Source organism: Thermobia domestica, chromosome 16 (genome assembly GCF_964235325.1).
Source record: "Thermobia domestica chromosome 16, izTheDome1.hap1.1, whole genome shotgun sequence".
Classification (NCBI taxonomy): Eukaryota; Metazoa; Arthropoda; class Insecta; order Zygentoma; family Lepismatidae; genus Thermobia; species Thermobia domestica.
The window spans coordinates 125,454,983-125,476,605 of NC_137469.1; the positions used below are offsets into that span (position 1 = coordinate 125,454,983).

The window sequence follows — 21,623 nt, forward strand, 5'->3', positions numbered from 1 at the left end:
CGCTCAGATATATTTTCGTGAGTAGGTCTGGACAGTCAATTTTATTATTTAATACTTTATATAAAAATAGTAAATCAAACATCTTTCGTCGATTCGTCAACGTTAGGAAATTCAAACCCCTTACTAAGTCCACGTAGGGAATCTGTTTGGGATAGAAAGCTGTTTTCTTGTACGTAAGCATTTTTAGAAATTTAAATTGTATGTTTTCTATCGCTTGTAAGTATTTATTTACATTCGGTGTCCAAATAACGCACGCATATTCTAATCGGGACCTTACGTACAAATTATAAAGTTTAATGAATGTTGACTCGTTTCTAAACTCTTTACCCATTCTATAGATAAAACCGAGGTTTCTGAATGCAGCGTTAGAGATTGCATCAATGTGATGAGAGAAGGTCAATTTTGAATAAAAAGTTACTCCTAAATCTTTAACTGAATTTGGTTTACACAGAGATATGCCATTAATTATATACAGATGATTGATGGGATTTTCTTTCCTTGAGAACGATAAAGACTTGCATTTAGAGATATTCAATGAAAGTTTGTTTTTGGCACACCATTGCTCAACACCCTGTAAATCCTGCTCGAGTTGTGTGCAGTCATCTATTGTGCTTATTTTAGAATATAATTTGAGATCATCGGCAAACAACAGAAAGTGAGAGTTTTTAACATAGGTTGAGATATCATTAATTACAAGAAGAAATAATAGCGGACCTAAATGGGATCCTTGAGGAACACCTGATAATGTGGTAAATTTCATGGTAATGTATCCCTTGTAAGAGACAGCTTGCTCTCGATCGCACAAGTAGGAAGCGAAGTACTCTATTGCTCGTTTAGAAAAATTGAAAGATACCAATTTCTGTAGTAGCACGTCATGGTCAACTCTGTCGAAAGCCTTACTGAAATCCATATAAATGACGTCCACTTGACCGCCTTTGTCTAACTCTCTTGCTATGTAATCCGTTATTATTGCTAGATTGGTTGTTGTGGATTTATTCCTTAAAAATCCGTGTTGATGTTTAGATATGACAGGCTTAACATGGTTTAAAATTCTGTTGTATAATATGGTTTCAAGAACTTTTGCAAAGGGAGATAGGATGGCTACGGGTCTGAAGTTCTCTATCTCATTCCTGTTTCCAGATTTAGGAATAGGGCAAATGAGACCTTCTTTCCATTTATTCGGAAATATATTGGTTTTAATGGACATATTAAAGATAATGTGGAGTGGATGCTTGAATATATCTAAACAGCCCTTCACCACATACGGTGGAATGTCATCTATACTACAAGATGTTTTGGGTTTCAGCGCTTTAATAGCCTGCTCAATTTCTTCTAATTCTATTTCCTTTATATGAAAGGTGTCTAATATACTAAGTTCCGAATTATTTGTTATTAGATAATCTGTGTCGTATTTAGCTGGTACACTACTATATACCGACTGAAAATAATGCGCGAATGCCTCAGAAATCTCTTTGTTATGTTTTAATTCGTTACTATTATATGTTAGAGAATCTGACGAAAGATGCTTGGTTTTACTTTTAATAAAATACCAGAACTGCCGTGGGTCTTTTTCTACAGTAAATTCAGAATGTGAAATAAATGCCTTGTACGCTCTCGAAATTTCTGATTTAATTTCTTTTCGTAGTTTCAGGAACTGTTCACGATGGTATGAAATATTATTTAGCCCCTCTTTCCACTTTTTACGATGGTAAGATTTCCGTTTGATTTTTTTGATTATATCATAGGTAAACCAGCACGGATAACTGGCATTGACGTGCTTTTTAGCAGGGACGCATCGGCTGAATACGTTATAAATCATTTCGTAGAATTTTGAAACAGTACAATTAACATCATCATTTTGAGAAAGGCAATCCCAAGATAAGTTTGACAATTCTATATATAATTTTGTGAAATCAGCCCTTTTAAAGTTGAAACCAGTTACTTTAGGAACTTGCTTTAATTTAGTAATATGATTAAGAGTTAAAGACACTAGGATTGCTGGGTGATGTCTATCCTCTCGAACAAGTGGATACTCTTTAGTAACAACTACATCTTTGATATTAGAAAGTACTAGGTCTAATGTGCGGCCATTTGTGTTTTGTATGTCGTTGAATGATGATAAATTGTATAAGGACATAAAGTTATACACATCTTTACACTTGGTTGTTGAGGACATAAGATCAAAACAAGAATTTGTAATTTCTGCAATATTAAAATCTCCGATGCAGAGAATTGTGCTTCCTGGTGGACAATTACTCTCGATAAATTGATAAAACTCTTCGTAAATTTTTAAATTTGAATCCGGTGGAATATAAATGGCACAGACAAATACATCTAAAGAATGTAATACTAATTTAACAAGAACACACTCTAGATTTGTATCGCAGGAACTTACATAGTACACATTATATTTTTTAAGAACAGCTATTATTACCCCACCCCCTTTACTCTTGTTAACCAGCTCAAAATTTCTGTCCTGACGGAAAGCACAATATCGATCATCAAATATTTCAGAGTCTGAGTAACTAGCAGTTAGGGAACTTTCACTAATGACTACTATATCGTATGTATTCGATACAACACTTGTAAAGAACTCTTGACTTTTTAAACCTCTGAGACCACAAACATTCTGGTAATACACTGAAAGTTTAATAGTGCGATGCTGGTTATATGGTACTGTCATATCACAATTTAATACATCAGTTTTCATAGTTGAGTCTGACCTTGAACTTTTCACGGCGCTTGTCAAGTTCACATTGTTTGACACGAGAAATCTATTTTTATTTTCATTAGCAGAAAACTGTGTTGTACTTACTAGTTGCAGTTCCTGGAAACCTGTTTCTCAGCGATTGAAATTCGAGTTCCGCTTCAATGGGATCTGCTTGGTACGGCTACTCCCTGGGGTAGTGAAGGGGGGAGTACTTCTCTGTACACTGACATCTTCGTCCAGACCTGCCCCAGGCTCTTCGGCGGCAGAAGGGTTGTTTGGCACGTTGGAAAGATTTTTATCGCTATTTGTCATTTCCTGTAGTGAAAACTTCTTCCCATCGATGCACGCATACCGGAATTGCAAATAAGCATAACACCCTCGTTGTCTAGCTTCGTTAACATACGTTTGAAGGGCTTTGCGTTCTTGTCTAACTTTAAAAGAGAAATCCTCACTAATATAAATTTTGGTGCCCCTTAATTTATTCCTAGATTTAAGAATTGCTTCCTTCGTTTTATCTCGCAAGAACTTGCACACTATAGGACGACTTTGACCACTGACTTTTCTTCCTACACGGTGACTTCTTTGAATATCATCATCCGCCAAATCGATTTTTAATCTATCTTTAATCACATTCCGCACTTTGTTTTCTGTTTCGTCCCACGATTCACTTGCAGTTTCCTCGACGCCATAGAACACTAAGTTCACTCTTCGAGATCTATTTTCCAAATCTTCGATTCTTTCTTCCAAATGACTTGAGTAGGCCTGCAATTGATTTATTTCACTCGATAATTTGTCAATGTTGTTCTCGAACCTTTCAAGCCTTTCAATCACTTTAGAAACAGATTCTTTCACTTCACGTATTTCTTTCTCAAGCGATTTATGAGAATCATGCAAGCCACGCAAAATTTCTTTAATCTCCGCAATATCGTTTTTCTGAGACCTGGAGTCAGGACCTGGATTTCTTTCGACACCACCAATCACAAGCACTAGAAGAATCACCACACCATAGACATAGTAAGTTTTGGTCGTTTTGAATTGATCTGTACGTTCTGCATAAGAAGGATCTTTTCCGCAGTATCTATTATTGAACAGACCGATTGAGGCCCGCCAGAAACTTAGCGAGACACCCATTTCACGCTTCGGTGCACACTGGAGCTGCTTGCACGTGCGTCTTCACTCAACGAACACAGTTCTTTGTGTATAATCTGTTGTCAGTGACAGTGAAACTGCACACAACTCCTTCAGAAGTTCACCAATGTTCATGTCGCTTCCAATACGCCGTGAAATATACCTGTCAGCTTTGCATAATCAAAGTAAAGACTAGAGAAAGTTTTTAATCTTTTCTTTGGTAAACTGTCGTAGAAGTCTTTCCTATAACCTATCGATTTTCTAAACAATCAGTAAACATTTGCTTTTCTGTGTTGCATGCATTCGCAATATCCTTATATATATCTTCTTATGGCACATCACCTGTCACCAGCGACACTAAAGCATAAGTCTGTTTCTCATGAAAACATGGTATTTCTGAAACTAATCAAAAAGTTTCATGATATAAAAATTCATTTTGAAGCTTTGTCTTTCAATTTTTTGTTAGCAACTTGATCATCAATATCCCCATGAAAAAAAATTAAAAAGTGATCTGATATTCTCTGTTAAAGATGTGCGTTCATTATAGGCGATAGACCGACGATAGCGAGCTATTTCTGTTCTACTGGTGCTTAACAATCCTCCAGCCACATTTCCAGTTATGTTTATATGTTCTCAGGAAAGATTAGACTGCACTTGATCGAAGTTGTGTGTCGTTTCTTTGGCCACAAAACACCATCTAAGAAACCCCAATAAACCTTCGGTGCCGTATGTGGAAGACGTGCCATATCTGCTATGAATACAGCCCTCCATCTTGTGTGTTGTTTTATCTTATGATTGCTCAAAATGCTGTCACTAAAACTGTCTTATCTTTTGGAATCTAATCTCGAACATTTAAGATGAAATAGAGAATCTTAGCATTGTAAAAATGTGCTAACTTTCGTAAAAGTAGAATGCAATTGCATTCAGATGTTCAACCAAAATTGCCAACAAGTATAGACCTATTAAATTTAGCTAAAGAGTTTCACAAATTTCAGACTGAAATTTAACGTGAATTGGGGAAATCTCTTGACTTAATTCACACAAAATTAGATGGAGGTATAAAATATATGAAAAAGAACGCATAAATCAGGGAATGTCTAACGCAAATTGAACGTTTAAAGCAGAAAAACAAGTGCTTAAAAGAAAGGTCTCTAATGTAAAAATAGGTGTAAATGTACTTGTTCAATGCGTAATACACTAGAAATTTTTGGTTTCCAAAAGTTCAAAGAAAGCATCCTTTAACTTATCTAAAGCACATGTCGTGCATTATATATTAATATTAGCAAAGATATTATAGGCGTGTGTCATGGAAAGAAAAACTACAGCACTAGAAATCAAGTGGCATTATAGTAACATTTATGAGTAATTCAGACGAGAAGAAGTTTCAAAAAGGAAAGAAGTGAAAAGGAATAAACACTATTTGGATTACACTGTAAGTGAAACTATATACATAGATCAGTCTATAACTTTCTTTCGAGTTGAGTTGATTTTGAGTTTAACTTCCCTTTTAGAAAAGAGGTTATATGAGACGGGACCTACTGATTAACGTGGAATCCAAACCACATGAATTCCAGCAGGGAATCGAACCCGGGTCTCACACGCCAAAGGCTCGTAGGCTAACCGCTTAGCCATGAAGGAGCTCTTAACTTCCTATAGAATGTGTATTACTGAATAAGGAAGAAAATAAACTGAAAAACCATTACGCATATTAATGGGTTGATCTAACGGTAAATATTAGATTTAAAAAGGCCGGTGTGATCAAAATGTTTCAATCCTTAAAACGTTAGATGACATTGTTATGATACACAACTTGTAACCTTGAAGGTTATACTTCTAACTCTGAATGTAGGGATCCTGCGCTTGCTAAAGTAAAGGAGAAGGAGGGTACTAAAAACAAATGTGAAAAAAGTCAAAAAGTAATATCCCCTAGGTAAAGGCTTTTACTAAAAAAGAAGAATGGTCACATTCTATTTCCTGCTTTTCAACGGCTTCTACGAATCACAGATCTAAGAATGAAAATCATATAATCAAGGGGAAAATATCGTAACTTACGCAATAGGCTTAGTGGCAAGCAAGGAAAGAAACGAAAGAAAACAAGGGACGAGCCTTGTAGTTTCCTCCACTTCCGTGGGCTCATTTCAAGGCCAGGTCGTGGAACGTGAAAAGCTATAAAAGGAGCTAACTTGGCCTTGAATATGAGACATCTACCAGACGAGTCAGCTGCAGCACGTTCTGTCTCCGAGCAGGGAACACTCACAGTCAAAGGTCAGGTACGGATGGTACTTAAATTTATTTTAAGTCTCATCGCTATAATGGATTCGGACTTGTAAAATTTGGCGAAGCTGCATCATACTTAAAACCTATCGAAGGGTAGTTGTTTTATGTTAGGGACGATTGTATTAATAACCAACACTTTTTGTTATATGCTCTGAATACTTTTTCTGATTTTATTATAATAGATTTACTTTATTTCGGAATGCTTCTTTCTTGATTAGACTCTTGAGATATAACTAGGTTTCATATCTGAGCAGGTTCTAGTACGAATTTTTGGTATAAAACCCAGTCTGGTGCTCCCCAATCCCTCTAGGAGATTTCTCTTTCATCAAGGTACTAGATATCTTAGTCGATTTCAAACCAGCAAGCTAATAGAGGCATTTCTGCTTGAAGCTAAATGCAAGTTTTTACAGCTAAAGAACCTCAACCTGTCACCTGGGAGGAAGAGACGAGAAAGAAGTAAAATGTTATAATTTCTAGTAGAGAAGGGAAAAGCACATATAAGGTCGAATTATTCCCCCAAAAACCCATCTTAAGTGAGATAGCATGAGAAAACTAAAATAAGAAGCTCACACTTTATGGTAAAATCACACGTACAGGTCTCACTCTCTACATGTACCGTCATATAATATTGATCACAATACTAAAAGGTAAATAAACAAAATAAAAATTAAATATTTTTGATAGAATTGCCCCATGGCTGTAAAAATCCCACAAAACAAACTAAATCATAACAATATATATGCTTTGTAATATAACATTGTTTCCATAATACAAATTACTGATATTCATGTTACTTTTCAAAATCAGAATCATAAACACTTAATTGTACAATCTGTTATTTAGTATATGTATAGATGCTTGTGATTTTATTATATTAAAAGGACTTACTTATATTATACTCTCTTTAGCAAAGAATTTATCGATGACGGATAATATGTTTTTCGTACTGCTAGAGTAACTAAAAGAGAAGGTATGTACTTAGTGTTGAAAATATTTAAAGATTGTGTAATAAAATTCAATTGGAGACACAGGTTCTTATTGATTCAATGGTATACTTCCCATTAGAGACCAAATTGGAATAGTATCTTGAATATTATCGAGTAATGGAAGATATTGTATTTACCAGCCATTATTAGATACTGATTGTGGGTGGTCTTTCTTAACTCAATAACATTAATACTAACCTATTGCAAAACGGCAATACCCTTGCAATTGCTTTTGCTGACTTTTTTCTGATTTGAAATCTGTAAACAATATTAAGAGTTCAAATATAGGGAAGTCAGACTAAATTTTAGTTAGTGAAGGTTTAAATATTAATATCACTAAAAGCATGTACTACTTGCTAGAAGGGGATGACTATCATTCATCCTTACTATTACAAGTTATCTTAACCGCAAAATCGACGGATGTAAAACTGAATCAAGTAACATTTCTTAATTATAGTAAAATTTATTTTGCTAATGTTTATAGCAGTTTAAGAAATAAAAATAGGCATTAATTGAAGTTAAGTGATGATTCTGCAAGTGTTTGAAACGTATTTTATGAAACTGTCATTAACAGCATTAATAAGAACATACCAAAGAAAGTGGTGAATAAAAGTTATCTTACCCTTCTCTTGTTCTCTTACTTTCCCATCAGATGTATAATATAAAAATAATTATGTACAGAAACAAGGAAACATTCCTTAATACTATAATAAAGAACGATTCCACAACATCCTATGATACACAATTCTGTTCTATTTTATTGGTCGACCGTCTGAAAGAAAGTCTTTGCTGAATTTCGAAGAAACTTAAAAATTATGATTGATTCATCATACTAACTCTATATCTCTCCATGGGGCACGGTGGCTCAGTGGTAGAGCGCTTACACCTGCTGCGTGGGGTTCTTGGTTTGATTTCCGGCCAGTGAGTTTGTGGTTGACAACATCATTTCCGTGGGGTTTCTCAGGGTACTCTTGTTTTCTCCCACTTTCATGTTTCACCAATTAATCCATAGTTGCATTAATCATCGACTCCCTTGACTGAGTTCAGAATCGTCGAACGTTAAACTAAAAGGTTTCATTTCATTTTTTTAGACCTCTCACATAAAATCTAAGATAGATAAAGATAGAAAGGCCACTTCGGTCGTTTATTGAAATGAAAATGAAATAGATTAAATTTTTGTGTGACAATTAAGAATGAAGTATTGAGGTTGATTAAACTCGTATCTAATGCCTTTGTAGAGGTTCCTTTCCCTTCTACAATACTATAATTAATTATCTAGATGCAAAGCTTCTCTATCTGCTTCATTAACTCCAATCAATTAGTTAGAATACAATGCAGTAAAAAATTCAAACCTTCTAAATGTAGCAGACCAGATTTGTTATCAGCGTTTTTTATATGTCGTTGTTCCGTGTTGATAAGTTTATTATGCCATACTTAAAATACAATTTTAAAATCATACATATATTTCAAGTGTTGCAAGATTTCCAAAATTTGTCCTATTCATAAATATATCAGCCTGACGGATAAAAAGATATCAACTTTTCTCTGTTATCAAACCTGGTAAAGTATATTTGAGCTTATACTGTATAGAAGAATGAATAGTCACGTTAAGCCATATCCATTTAACATTACAATTTTAGTCCACGAAAATCCATTATTACTAATTTAATTGAACTTGTTCAGAATTTATTTATTTAAAAAAATATCAAACTTAGTTCCTGCTGTCTACCTATACTTTTTCAAAGCTCTTCATATTTTGTTCTATAAATCTTCTATATCTCTTCCTTGCAATAACTTTGTTTATAAAGTAATTACTTGACATGCGCTTAATTCACCATAACTTCCAATCCTGTATGGAAGAAACCACTTTTGAAATTCGCTTTGCACTATGGTTAAACACATATGTATTTAATATTGCCTGGGTCGCAACCACGCGTTCTGACGTGGAAAAGTCTTCACAGAAGATTTAGGTAAGTGTGGAGATACTAAGTGTAACAACACCCAGGAAACAATCACATCGCGCGGGATAATGAACACCGTGACTTAACTAATTTCTGTGGATGATGCCATCGTTAATTTCTTACATTAAAATATATATTCAAAGAAAACCAAATGCAGTTACAATAGCTTTATTGATAAGGATGCCAGCCAAATTTGACGTGTTCCATGTACGAGTTACTAGAAACTATATTTACACGTACAGTAGTTATTCATTCAACACATATCGGCAAGAAGTCTTATTTGTCTCCATGTAAATTTTATAATATCGGTTAACATAGCGTTTCAGAGGTATCTTGTCATTTAGCAGAATGAATAGGTGCTTAGTACTTTCATCATTATCGTATTTATACATATTATGACAAGGTTAAAACTTCATTTTATAAAAATTATTCGCTCATTTAATATAACAATTACTATTCATATTTATTCAATATATATATATCATTTATACTTCATATTAATCATGTTTTAAGTAATATAACCTTGCCCAAACTTCACATGTTAATTCTAATAAAACAAAATGTTTAGCACCAGTAAATAAAAGAATCTGCTGATAGTAACGCGGATAAGATGTTTCATGATGAAGGCAGCTATTTTAACATATTCAATATTTATTATAAATACCAGGCCGACATGTGCATATTTTAGAATCAACCATTACATGGAGAAAATATACAGATGCTCTATTCATTATAAAAGGTGGTATGCGTACATAAATAGAAGTCGAAGAACACTAAAATTTTGAATTGAAGTTTTACATGTATATATTGATTACTATTTCCACATTTTAAATTTTGGGTGGCCTACGGTAAAGAAAAGGGCATAAGCCCCTAAAAGGAACTTTCTAATACGATATATCGATCGCAGTTAGGCCTATCATCACAATTAATAATCAATTTATAACGATAAATATGATATACAGACAATCTATAAATTACGATCTTTAAACTAAGTTCTGGATGGTCTTCTATATCAAATTTGCTTCAAAATTTGTTCTATTTATCACTTTTATAAATAATTCACATTGGTTCAATTCGATATTCAAAACATGTACAAATCTTTCTTTCTTTTATATCGATTTAAATCTTAAAACTTTCTTCTTCTTTTTCGGACAATTAAATCTTTTATTAATTAATATTCTAAACAAGGTGTAAGTTTGGTGCAGATAAAGAATAACATAACAAATTAAATAACTTAGGAAATTCTAAAAAATTCTAACTTTGGTAAATTAATAAACTATTATGAAATGCATTACATAAACACAATAACTTACAAACTAATTCTGTGATTAAATAAACTGTCACAAATAACAAATAATACCAGTAGTGGGGCATAACATACTTAGGGCCAGTCCTACAATATTCTGATATTCTTTCTGATTACTATCAGTCAGAATTAGATATCAGGAAGTTGTCAGTTACTTTAACCCGTGGTTCGTTCTACAATATACTGTGCCTGATATATACTCTGTCAGATAGTTAACCCGAAGCAAGGTTTTAACGGACCATTTGATTGGTTGGTATATATTGGTTGTAATATATAATTTCGTTATATATTACACTCCATTTTATAATACTACACGTGATAACACAATCTGAGCTTTTAATTAATTCATTTATTTGATATTCCACCTCTAAAAATATGTAAATTAGATTAATAATTTAGATATGTTTTTACATATCATTCAATTTCAATAATTAAACTCTATATTTTTATATAGAATATATTTCTTCATCTTCTAAAACTACACAAATTACATGGCGCTTATGTGCGGGCACTTGTAGCCAACGGGTACTACTTTTCGTTATAAATTGGCATATATTCGAACTAAAAAGGTCTTCTAGGCCTCGCTATATATTGAACAATCTCCTCATCGTCCTCTGACAGCATCAACAATTCTTCGATTTCGTCCATGATTCACTACACGACAACTAACAAGTAGCTGATAGCTGTTAACAGGCAATTGAACTTTCTGTCAAAGTACCAACCAGCTGATAGGGTTTATCAGCCACCTGATTGTTATCAGGACATTGTAGAACACTTATCGGAAAGATGTCAGGAGGATATTTATATCAGACAGATATCAGAGGATGGTAGGATTGGCCCTTAGTGTTGGAGTAATTGACAACACTCTGTAACAAACAATCTTAAATACTCACACACAGAAAATAAAATCAGAGATATCATAAGATTCAAATCCTGGGCCTTTATTTCTTTTATTATTCGTTAACAATTTTTCATATCTTAACAAATATTGCAGGTATTTATTGTTTGCAGATAGCATTATATTATTATATTACATAAAGCGATAAAAATAATTACTGACTATAACGGCTTAAATTCATATCAAGCGTATAGACTTTGGAAAATTATTTTTCTTTCAAGTAAATAAATGTTGTGCTATGTCTTTCTCTAAAATACCAGGTTTTGTATCCTATAGTTCGAAAAAGAATGACCTGTTTTAAAGAAATTAATCTCGGGCCCCATGTAGTATTAAAATTCTTTATATGGCAAACGCAATGTAATATATCAAAGTTTACCCACCTAGAATGATTCAATATTCCGTCCTTCGTGGCAAGGAAATATCTAGGTCCATAGTCTATTTCCTTCCATGCTCGAATCAACACGTCTATTGTATCTTCAGCAAAATCTACTGTGATATACTATCGCATTTCCGTCAGATCTCAAGGCAATAGTGGGACAAGGACGTGAGTCTTAGAGCAAGCCACATGAAAAGAAGTAGCATGTGTTAAGTCTGGAGACGTGGAGGGCCATCTCAACAATGGCATCATTATTAGGATCAGTGTGCACTATCCAACACTTTGAGAAATGTTCATTCAGATACACTCTCACGGCATTATGGCAGTGAAGTGGGGCTACACTCTTACGGAAAATGAAATTTCAGGAGTACAGTTCAAGATGTGGTGTCAAATACATCTAGAACATGTAAAGATACAAATGTCCAGTTACAGTTAATCCTGCAAAGAAAAAAAATGGCCCATAATGCTTCGTTCTGCATATGGCAGCAAAGATGTTGAACTTTGGAGAATCCCTGGCATGATCAATGATTCAGCGAGATGTTCTGAACCCCAGATCCAACATTATGCCTCTTAGCTTTGCCCTTCCTATAGAAGGTCACCTCATCACTGATAACTACCCTGTCTGTAAAATCATCATTTTCCAGGAATCCCAATGTCTAGGTCATTTTCTTAAGAACATCCCATACTATTGGACGGGCAATGCTAACTCACGGCCCGCTTTCCGAATTGACTTCGTGGGGTTGCGTTTGAAGGATTGCCGAATTATGTCCACTGTATCCACTAAATGTGAAAAAATGCCGGAGATTATATGTTTATATAGGCAACCTGTCTCCGTGAGTTGTACAAGGTAACCTTCAATGGACTTCTTGTCAGGTCGATCGATCCTGAAAGTTCCGTTGAAGTAAGATAACAGATGTTGCTTTTGCACAAAATGGCTTCTGTTGTTGACTGGGTAACATCTTGAAAAAAATGTGATCTTGGAAACGGCGAGTATTTCAATCAGAACTTGTAGTATCTAATAGCAATCCACGTCACTGACACATTCCTTCACACACTGGGTACCTAGAAAACATAAAGAGATTGTTACAATCTTGTTCGGATACTAATATATTCTGCTATACTTACCAGATTGGAAGAAATAGTTTAAGATATTTGAAGTCATAAAGGATGTCGGAGTGATTTTGAACAGTGAGTTACATGGAGTTTTATTCAGAAATACAATGGAAATGAAAATAAATATTCTCTAGTTAGTCTATTCAGCGTTATTATTACTTGGAAGTTAGAATAAACTAAGTTAATATTGCTCCCAGATAGTAAAAGTAATATTGATAAGATCAAACAGGTATAATTATATTTTTTGTTGTCTTTATGAAATATATCCTCTTAACAGGTATATTTCTATAAATCTTTACTTATTTTTGGAGTTACTCCATTATATATTATGAGTGAAATAGCACAACATGAATTTCTGTGTAAAAATCTAAATGGCATTATAAATAATTCTGACTTTTTCAATTCACTTAATGTTAGCAAAGGGTCTTTGCGCGGTAGGTTACCTTTAATCATGGTTAATTTTGCATTAATTTGCATAAAATCTCTACTCTCATGATGTTTACCACAAAAGTAACGAATTGATACGTAACAAGTTGAACATAAACTTTTCCATGCAGTTTAAAATACATTTTTTAAATCTCAAACCAAGTTAATTTTAATCCAACCAAATATTTGATGTTATTGTAAATATCACAACCTATTTGATATATTTATTACCCTATTTGATATATCTTATTGCATAAAGCTCCAAAATACTATTTTGAGTAGCCATAAAAGAAATATGTGTTATATAGGTAGAAAAGTTTAATAGTTCATATGGTGTGGAGAGACTGGCAATTATGTATTACTTTTCATGTTGCAATAAATATAAAAGTGTATATGCTTGTACATATTATTTTTTCTGAAAATTTTCGTTAATATGGATATGAGTATTAATATATTTGCTTTCAAGTTTTATTCTCCCCTTTAATCAGAACTTACATTCCATAAATGATACTCTGCACGCCTATTGTAATTAGGCAAACCTCTTTATACAAGGGATAAATTATAATAATGTAACACTAACATTCCATTTGTATATTTGAGAATTGCTTGCTTCGTTTCTATTTTCATAAAAATACTGATAGTTGCCATTAGTCTTGTGTTTACGTTCATAGACACACATCCACACATACACACACATATAGATAGATAGATAGATAGATAGATAGATAGATAGATAGATAGATAGATATAGGTGTATATATATATTAGTCTATAAGTTAGAAATGTCATTAATGTAAATCAACCACGTATCCTTTCATGAATCCATTTTCACGATAGAAATGTAAAAATGAACGAATCTCATTTATACAAAGCTAGAGGAAAAGTAAAATTTGTGCTACTATAGTAAATGAACTCGAGAATATATTGCAAGGGTTATGTAAAGAAAAACTTGTGAGTGCGTTTGTATGGAAAATTTAGATGTACAGAAAAATTCAATATACTTCATATTTTCACTTAGGCCGAATCGCACGAAATATAGATTCCCAGCTCTTATGAACTGCATGAATACGATGTGAGAAAATGTGATTTGTTGACATTATAGGCACTCGTGTACTACAGTAGTTTCGCATCGCCTGTTTGATTCATTTCAAACATGAAAAGTCACTGTGTATGAATTCTAAAGAATCTCAAAGGGATGTGCGAAACACCCAAATTTGATATCCAGGATTCTGTAGACCATCAGGTGGGCAGTGTGATGTCGGGCATTGTCATAATACAACAAAATAGATGAATTCAAAAGCTAATGTCATTAACTCCTGTGTACAAGGTAAAGTTGGTATTGGGGCAGATATGCATATGAAATTCTGGTAATTCTTGTTTTCTTTTCCATGCAATATTCCAAAATTACACATTTTTAGCCCAGAAGATAGTGAGTATGTTTTTTTTTTAAATTCTGCTTTCGGTAGGGGATAACAAGCTATGTGCCATGGTTCGCAGTCTTCTTTCTTGAGTTGTTCCTCGTTTTGATCCAAGTTTCATCTGTTGTAAGAATTCTAAACCATAAATCTATTATCTTCATCCTGAAAAGTACACAAAACTTCATTGAAGGCATCAACATGACGGTGTATTAGTACATCAGTTCATGGACATGTTATTAACTTATTGAATCACAGAACATCATAAACAATAATATGTGTTGAATGAATACTATTAGCTAAAATCTTGGCAATTCCCATAAAGCTTATACGCCTATTTTTCTTCAGAAGCTCTTCCACTGCGGCGATGTTTTCGGTTGTTAATCTTTGGGGAACCCTGTCATGTAGTACACCCTTCACGTAAGTTACGCCCTTTCAAATATTCTATGTCCCTTATAGAATTGATACAAGGACATACACGAATCCTTTCACCACACACTGCACTTGTAACTCACACAAACTCAGGTTGGTTTCAAGTCTTCACTGTTAGAAACAAGTCACATATCGCTGCTCTAACATGGTCCATAACATAAGCTACGTAAACTTATTTACACTGACGCTTTTTCTTTCCAGTATTTCTCTATGTTACTGCCAAATGGTGGCTATTCTTGCAACCACAATTACAATATTTGTCAATTCAAAAATCAAGGGATTTTTATAGAATTTTATCGCACTTATAATGTTTTCACTTGAATCACCCTCATAACACATTCTTGACGTCATTTATCAATGCAAGTAAACGATTGTTTCTTTGTTTATATCTCAATTTAGGTACAACATCAAAGTAATTTATTTTCTAAAATCAGTCATAACGATAGAGTCTGAAGATGACATTCTAATGTTTGATTAGTCTAGTGGGAATGAAATGTCCATCTCATGTGCATTATTTCCAAAGGCGAAAAAATTAAACCAAATGTACATGCCCAATCAAAATAGTCGACGTATGCTACTATACACATATATGTCGCTCAGACATCGACTGGATTCCGCTGCAAAGTTTTGATTATGCAATGTAAAGAACTCCCCAACATTGTATCGTTCGATCACCAATTAAAATTTCCTTTCCAAAGATGTTATCGAGATGCCAGAGGTGGTAGTAATCAGTGACAGATGCATATGTTGGGGTAATATAATGATTAATGAAGGGTTACGACTCATGGAGAACCTGCAGTGATGTGTTTTAACAGTGACAAAGCTAAAGTTGCCGACGTTTCCATGTACCCACACTAAATCAGTGAATCAACCGCAATATCCGGACGACCATTTTCCTCCAACATAAGGATACGATCTCTGTTGATCAGCGCTGGATATTTGCGGAGCATTTAATTAGTTTCAAACTGCAACGATCTGTGTTGATGTTTTTGCCTCGCTTCACAAAGACATAATAGATGATTCCATCACAAATTACTATCTCAGTAACAACATCTTACGTAAGTAAGAAGATGCTTAAGGAAACTGTCCTAGTCATTGAACACAATCCTAAAAATTGTTCTGAAACTTTACGATTCTGATCGATCCCAGCTCGCGCCGTGTGTACTTTGTGGTGGACAAACACCGCGCTCGTGGGTTTTCTAGGTGTTCTCCCGTTTCCTCCCACTTTCTTCATTCCACCATTTCATTTATTTCTCATAATCACCGTCTCCTTTAATCTAACCGTCATAAACGTGGGACATAAAACTTAAAGATTTCATTTCATTTTTCAATATTTCATCTGAAGTGGCAACCCGATGTAGATTTTTTCCGGTTAGTCCCTGCATTCAGTGAACTGCATATCTTCAGATGACGATTCTTGTTCACCAATATCAGCTTATATAGCAACATGAGTCTGAATGTTTCGCCTTAATGATTCCAGATCAACCCAGAATGACAATCTTATGGTATATGCCTAACTCAACTGGAATGACACTATTGTTTTACCGAAGATTAGCTTCCACGGTGCTACTGAGAAGATGGTCCGAGCATGACACTGGTCGGTGCCCGCAGAGCTAGTATTGCAAAGCTGTTACCGGAACAAACCAACGTAGTATGGTTCACTAGCCAATCATGCCGTGGCTCCTACTTACTGGATGTATACACATTTTGTGACTTAAGACGCGTGACCTTAGTGCTTTCCTTTATTTTGTTGCTGAAATGAGTTTTTTACTAGGCGTTAACATAGGCCTAATATGTTCCTTCAACAAACACATATATGACCTATCTTTTATTGATAATCACTACCAGAAATTTTAAGATTACCGGTACTAACTGGTGAATTCTAGGAATAGAAATTCAATTTTGAATATTAATCATTCACAAGCGGTGGTTGTTATTAACCGCAGTTAATTTCTGGATTTCTGACTGTATATATATATATATGGAGAGTGACAGATTTAACATTCATTTTTCACAGGAACTGGTGTGGAGAAGTGATGAATTTAACAACCTGAGGATACAACTGTCAAGGAACAGCGTTATAATTAATTCGTCCAAAGGATATACAAAATTAACTAGTAGAGAAGGTGCCTTGAATTACCTTCACGAAAATTTTAGATACTATACATTCATTAACACTGATGGCCTAGTGCTAGCGGAGAATGGTAAGGAATAACGAGTTTTTTCTTATATCTTGCCTTAGAATATGAACAATTATTTTGTGTACGTATACTATAATTTACAATAAATCTGTAAACTATAGTAAGTGCATGCCTTGTATCTTTGACTAAATGAACTCAGTAACCACTAAAATTATTTTAAAGTGTCATTTGCTACAGTCATCACTAGAAATTTATTATTATTATAGTCTACAAGTTGTAACTCACAGAATGGACCAATTGAGTAGAATGTGTATGACCAACTAAGTGACACACAATTGCTTTTCTTCGTTATTTTGTCGCTTAAATTGTCGTCCGACAACAAATGAGATTAATGTATTATTCTTTTTGGATTCGTGGCAAGGACATATCAACGTCTTTGGAAAAATTTGTAATAGCAAGGAATTATGGAACAATGTTTCAGAGAGGCATCGATTAGGCAACACTGGTTTAATAAAGTGGAAAAGAATAAATCTTTTTTCACTCAAAACTCCCTCCAAAAAGTAGTTTATAAGATTTTTTTGTTTTAACTTGCTATTTGTATATAGTGATACAGAAATAGGAACAGCACTAAAACATAATTTTATGTCTACTTAATAAATAATACAAAAGAAGTGAGTGAAATCTTCTTAATAAATGAACACTTACTTACCTTAACTAAAATGTTATAGTTGTTGACTTTCTTCTGTGTTTGGCTTCTGGAACATCTCGTTTCAGTGTCCAACACTAAACAGCTAGCATCTGTTAACTCCACTGTCACTGGAATCTCTGGAGGAAATGTCCTGATAGAAACGTTCCACATGCTCATCACTAACAGCACCAAGGTTTTCAGGAAATTAATCCAGGTGGGAATCTAGAAAGTGAACTTTAAAGGACATTTTGCAACCCATTCCTTTGAATGATTGCAGGAAATTACTCACAATTTCATTGTAATATGGGGCTTTCTGGTTTTCTAAAAAAATCTCTGTTAAACATTTAAATGAACACCAAGCTGATTTCTTAACCAGTGTTAAGAGATCCTCAAATTTTTGGTCACGAATCAAACATCTTATTTGTGGACAAAGTTTTTGAAGAGCCCCAACTTTATCTGAAGAGGAGGTAGAATTATATTATCAGGACTCACCAGTGAGGAATAAACAACATTCTTCTGTACAGGAGTTAATACACGCTTTGCCCATTCCTTCTAGATGTAATGTTTCCTCTGTTCCTGCTGTCCCATTCGCAGAGGAAACAACAATATTTCGTATAACCAAGCTGCAAACCCATTAACAAAGAAATAACTTTTAAATCACAGTAAACGGTCCATTTCTATTTCTCATACTGAATTCTTTCTAACACTATTTTGATGTTTTCATAGGTTTCCTTCGAATTAGTTGCATAAGACAAAGGCATTGAAGGAAATTTTTCCCATTGTGCAAAAGGACAGCCTTCAAACTAGTTTTGGAAGAGTCAATAAACAATCTCCAGTCTGTGCTTATATGGCATGTCCGAGTGTATCCATCACAGCACAGACATTATTACAATACACTAAATCATTTTCTTGAGAATAGTAGTTTTGAAACTTTGTATGACGGTTTCGAAAAATACACACTTTAATGTCACGATGGAGCAGGTTCCAGCCTTTAACTCTAGAAGCAAGAAGTTCTGCCTGTATCTTGGAGAGTTTTAAATCCCGTACGAGGTCATTTAGTTCACCCTGAGTTATCAGATGGGGATCCAATGTAGATGTGGTTCCCACATAAGTAGGATCATCTTCTTCACTTGAAACTTCAGTAGTTGCCCCACGTACGTAATCCTCATTTACCGTAAGGTGAGCAGGAGGTACTAGTACAGGTAATTCTGCACTGTGTGGAACTGGCTTAATTACTGATGGCAAATTAGGGTACTATACTGTGTGCTGAGATTTACTGGTTATTCCTTTTATCTGTGTCATACAAAAGTAGGAGCCTGAAGAATTATTTTTTGGTTAGTGCGAAGTTCATGTTTCGTTCACCATTTGCCCATCCAGTCAGACGTTTCACGCAAGTACAAAAAATGTAGTGAGGAGCCCAACTTTTATCTTAGTCTCCTACACAGCAACCAAAATATAACTGATAACACTTCCTCACAAGTGGAGTAAAACATCGACGTTTCGATTTAAATGTCAGCTCCCCACATACATAAAAGAAATTGTCCGGGTGATTTACACACTTTCTCGTCATCTTGTATCCTGTAAGGTATCACACACACATACACACATGAATGTACACTCCATCAATCATGAAGCAGCACAAACGTAATCTAACTCAGAGCATCAACACACAACATATTCTATTCGAACTCCACAATGCACAAACTTACACTTACAGTTACTTCAACTTACAACGCGGCCACATCTAAAAAAAAGTCCAGCTTGGACCATCACTCAGCACTACTAACAGTCATCAGGGTATATAAATCATCAATATTTTTATGCATTGTTGCCACATCAAAATATTAAAAAGTGACTTATTTTCCACAGAAAGCATGCGTGTATTTGTGCTTGTATTTCGGTATCCATCTATGTGCCGACAATAATACGTCAACGTTAGGTTTTTGTGTTTTGTAATAGTCTTGCGTAGTATTTTCTTTATTACCTATAAATAGACACAATAGTTTATATCTCTAGACAGAATAATGCGATTCATATGAAATTAACATTATTTATTAAGTAGACATGAAACTATGTTTTAGTGCAGTTCCTGTTTCTGTATCACTATATGCAAATAGCAAGTTGAGACAAAAAATCTTATAAACTACTTTTTGGAGGGAAGTTCCACAAAATCCCTCTAGAAATTCACTCATAAAATGTGTTTTATTGGAAGTCCAATGAGGTATAAACCGTGCTTATCTTGTAATTTTCGTGGAAGTTGTATGCGATTTTATTTGCACTAATGAATATGGTAAAATGAACAGTGCACATAGCATATGTTTATATAAATATGTTTATTTCTCTAAAAAGAATAATGCAATTCTTATGAAACTTTGAGGACTTACTAAGTATAAATGAAGCTAACACACAATACAATTTGTGTTTTTATATACCTAAGAGTACCTGAGCTACAGGTACAAAATTGTAAAAAAAAAAAAAAAATTGAGGGGAAATTTTCCGAAAATCCCTCTGTTACAGGGAAACTGAGGGTGATGGAGAAAACTGATTGCAGACTCGAATTCTACGTGAAAGGGTCCATTAGAATCAGATATTTTCATTTCTGTGCCACAATCTTGTTGACTAGTGTAATTTTGCAAAACATTGAACTTTCACTGCAAGTAGTCAGTAGTTCAATTTTTGATTAATGAGATCAACCATTGCTGACGTTCAATTTTGGAGTCACGTCATGATCAGAAAAATATAAGAGATATTAGTCTATGGAATACTGGCATATAAAAGCTAGTAATCACCAGCTGATAACCCCACTCCCATCATGCATGCAGAATATACAATCACAATGCTAGGATAAACTATACAAGAATCTCAGAAACAGTTTTTGTCTGCCTAGGTTTAACGGTTAGGTCCATGCTATGATTTGCTGTTCCCGAGATATAGCTTCTTATATTTTCGGAAATCGGAATGATTTTGGCCAATCTCTAGCCAACAGGGGCCACTGGTTACTATTTGGTAAAGTTTGCGGCATAGAAATTGTTCTAAGTCCAAATTAATAACAAACTCTTGCCCTGTGTTTTATGCATCCAGGAATACATGTCTCAATCGATTAGTTGCTTCTAGTATGATCCAACTCCAACTCCTACCCTCCTCCACCACTTCTTGTCTAAAGCAGTGTGTATGACGTAGTGTACTCTTTCCATTGAGGGTATCAAGTTTACAATGTTATAGCTCTAAAACAGCCTTTTTCATTCGTTTGTTCGAAAATATCATTTAAGAGCCTATTTTTTTTTAAAAGTCACACAATGTTCCATAGCTTCATTAATACCTTTAGTTTCATTCTTTCCCTTCCTTTAAGATTGCAAGCTAGTAAGATGCTCCCTAAGAAATCTATAGACATTGCCAATAACGGCAGCAAGTTTTGTGCTTCCTAAAGTCTGTAATGCATGTACAGAGCTCGAGAATATCTACTGATAGAAATGAGTGTTACTCAATTACTCATTCCATTTCTTTTCACTAATTGCAAGCAAAATGTTAACAGAGCGTCATTTGGGCAGGACAGGAGGGTGTAATTTCCCCTCCCTTGAGCTTTATAAATACACATTGTTTGATCAAATATATCGTAATATACTAATAAAAAAGTGAAGAATTTTTGTCGGCGTAAACTGTCTCCCCCGAATAAAATCAAAAATGACACTGCTTTTAGCAACAAACCTATAGAGTTACGATAGCACATTGCTAGAGAGCTTACATTTGGTTTCAAAAGCCGAAGGTT

The 21,623-nt window shown here is 34.3% G+C and overlaps 1 protein-coding gene across 2 annotated transcripts in view; it reads left to right on the forward strand.

The window, feature by feature from the left end:
• LOC145673395 (uncharacterized) overlaps nucleotides 1-21,623 on the forward strand; it is a 476,309-nt gene that overhangs the window by 221,642 nt on the left and 233,044 nt on the right. For both annotated transcript variants that reach the window (XM_081743054.1, XM_081743055.1), the window contains exon 10: nucleotides 17,046-17,232. In XM_081743054.1, coding sequence (XP_081599180.1) covers nucleotides 17,046-17,232 — 187 coding nt within the window. The remainder of the gene's footprint in view (nucleotides 1-17,045; nucleotides 17,233-21,623) is intronic.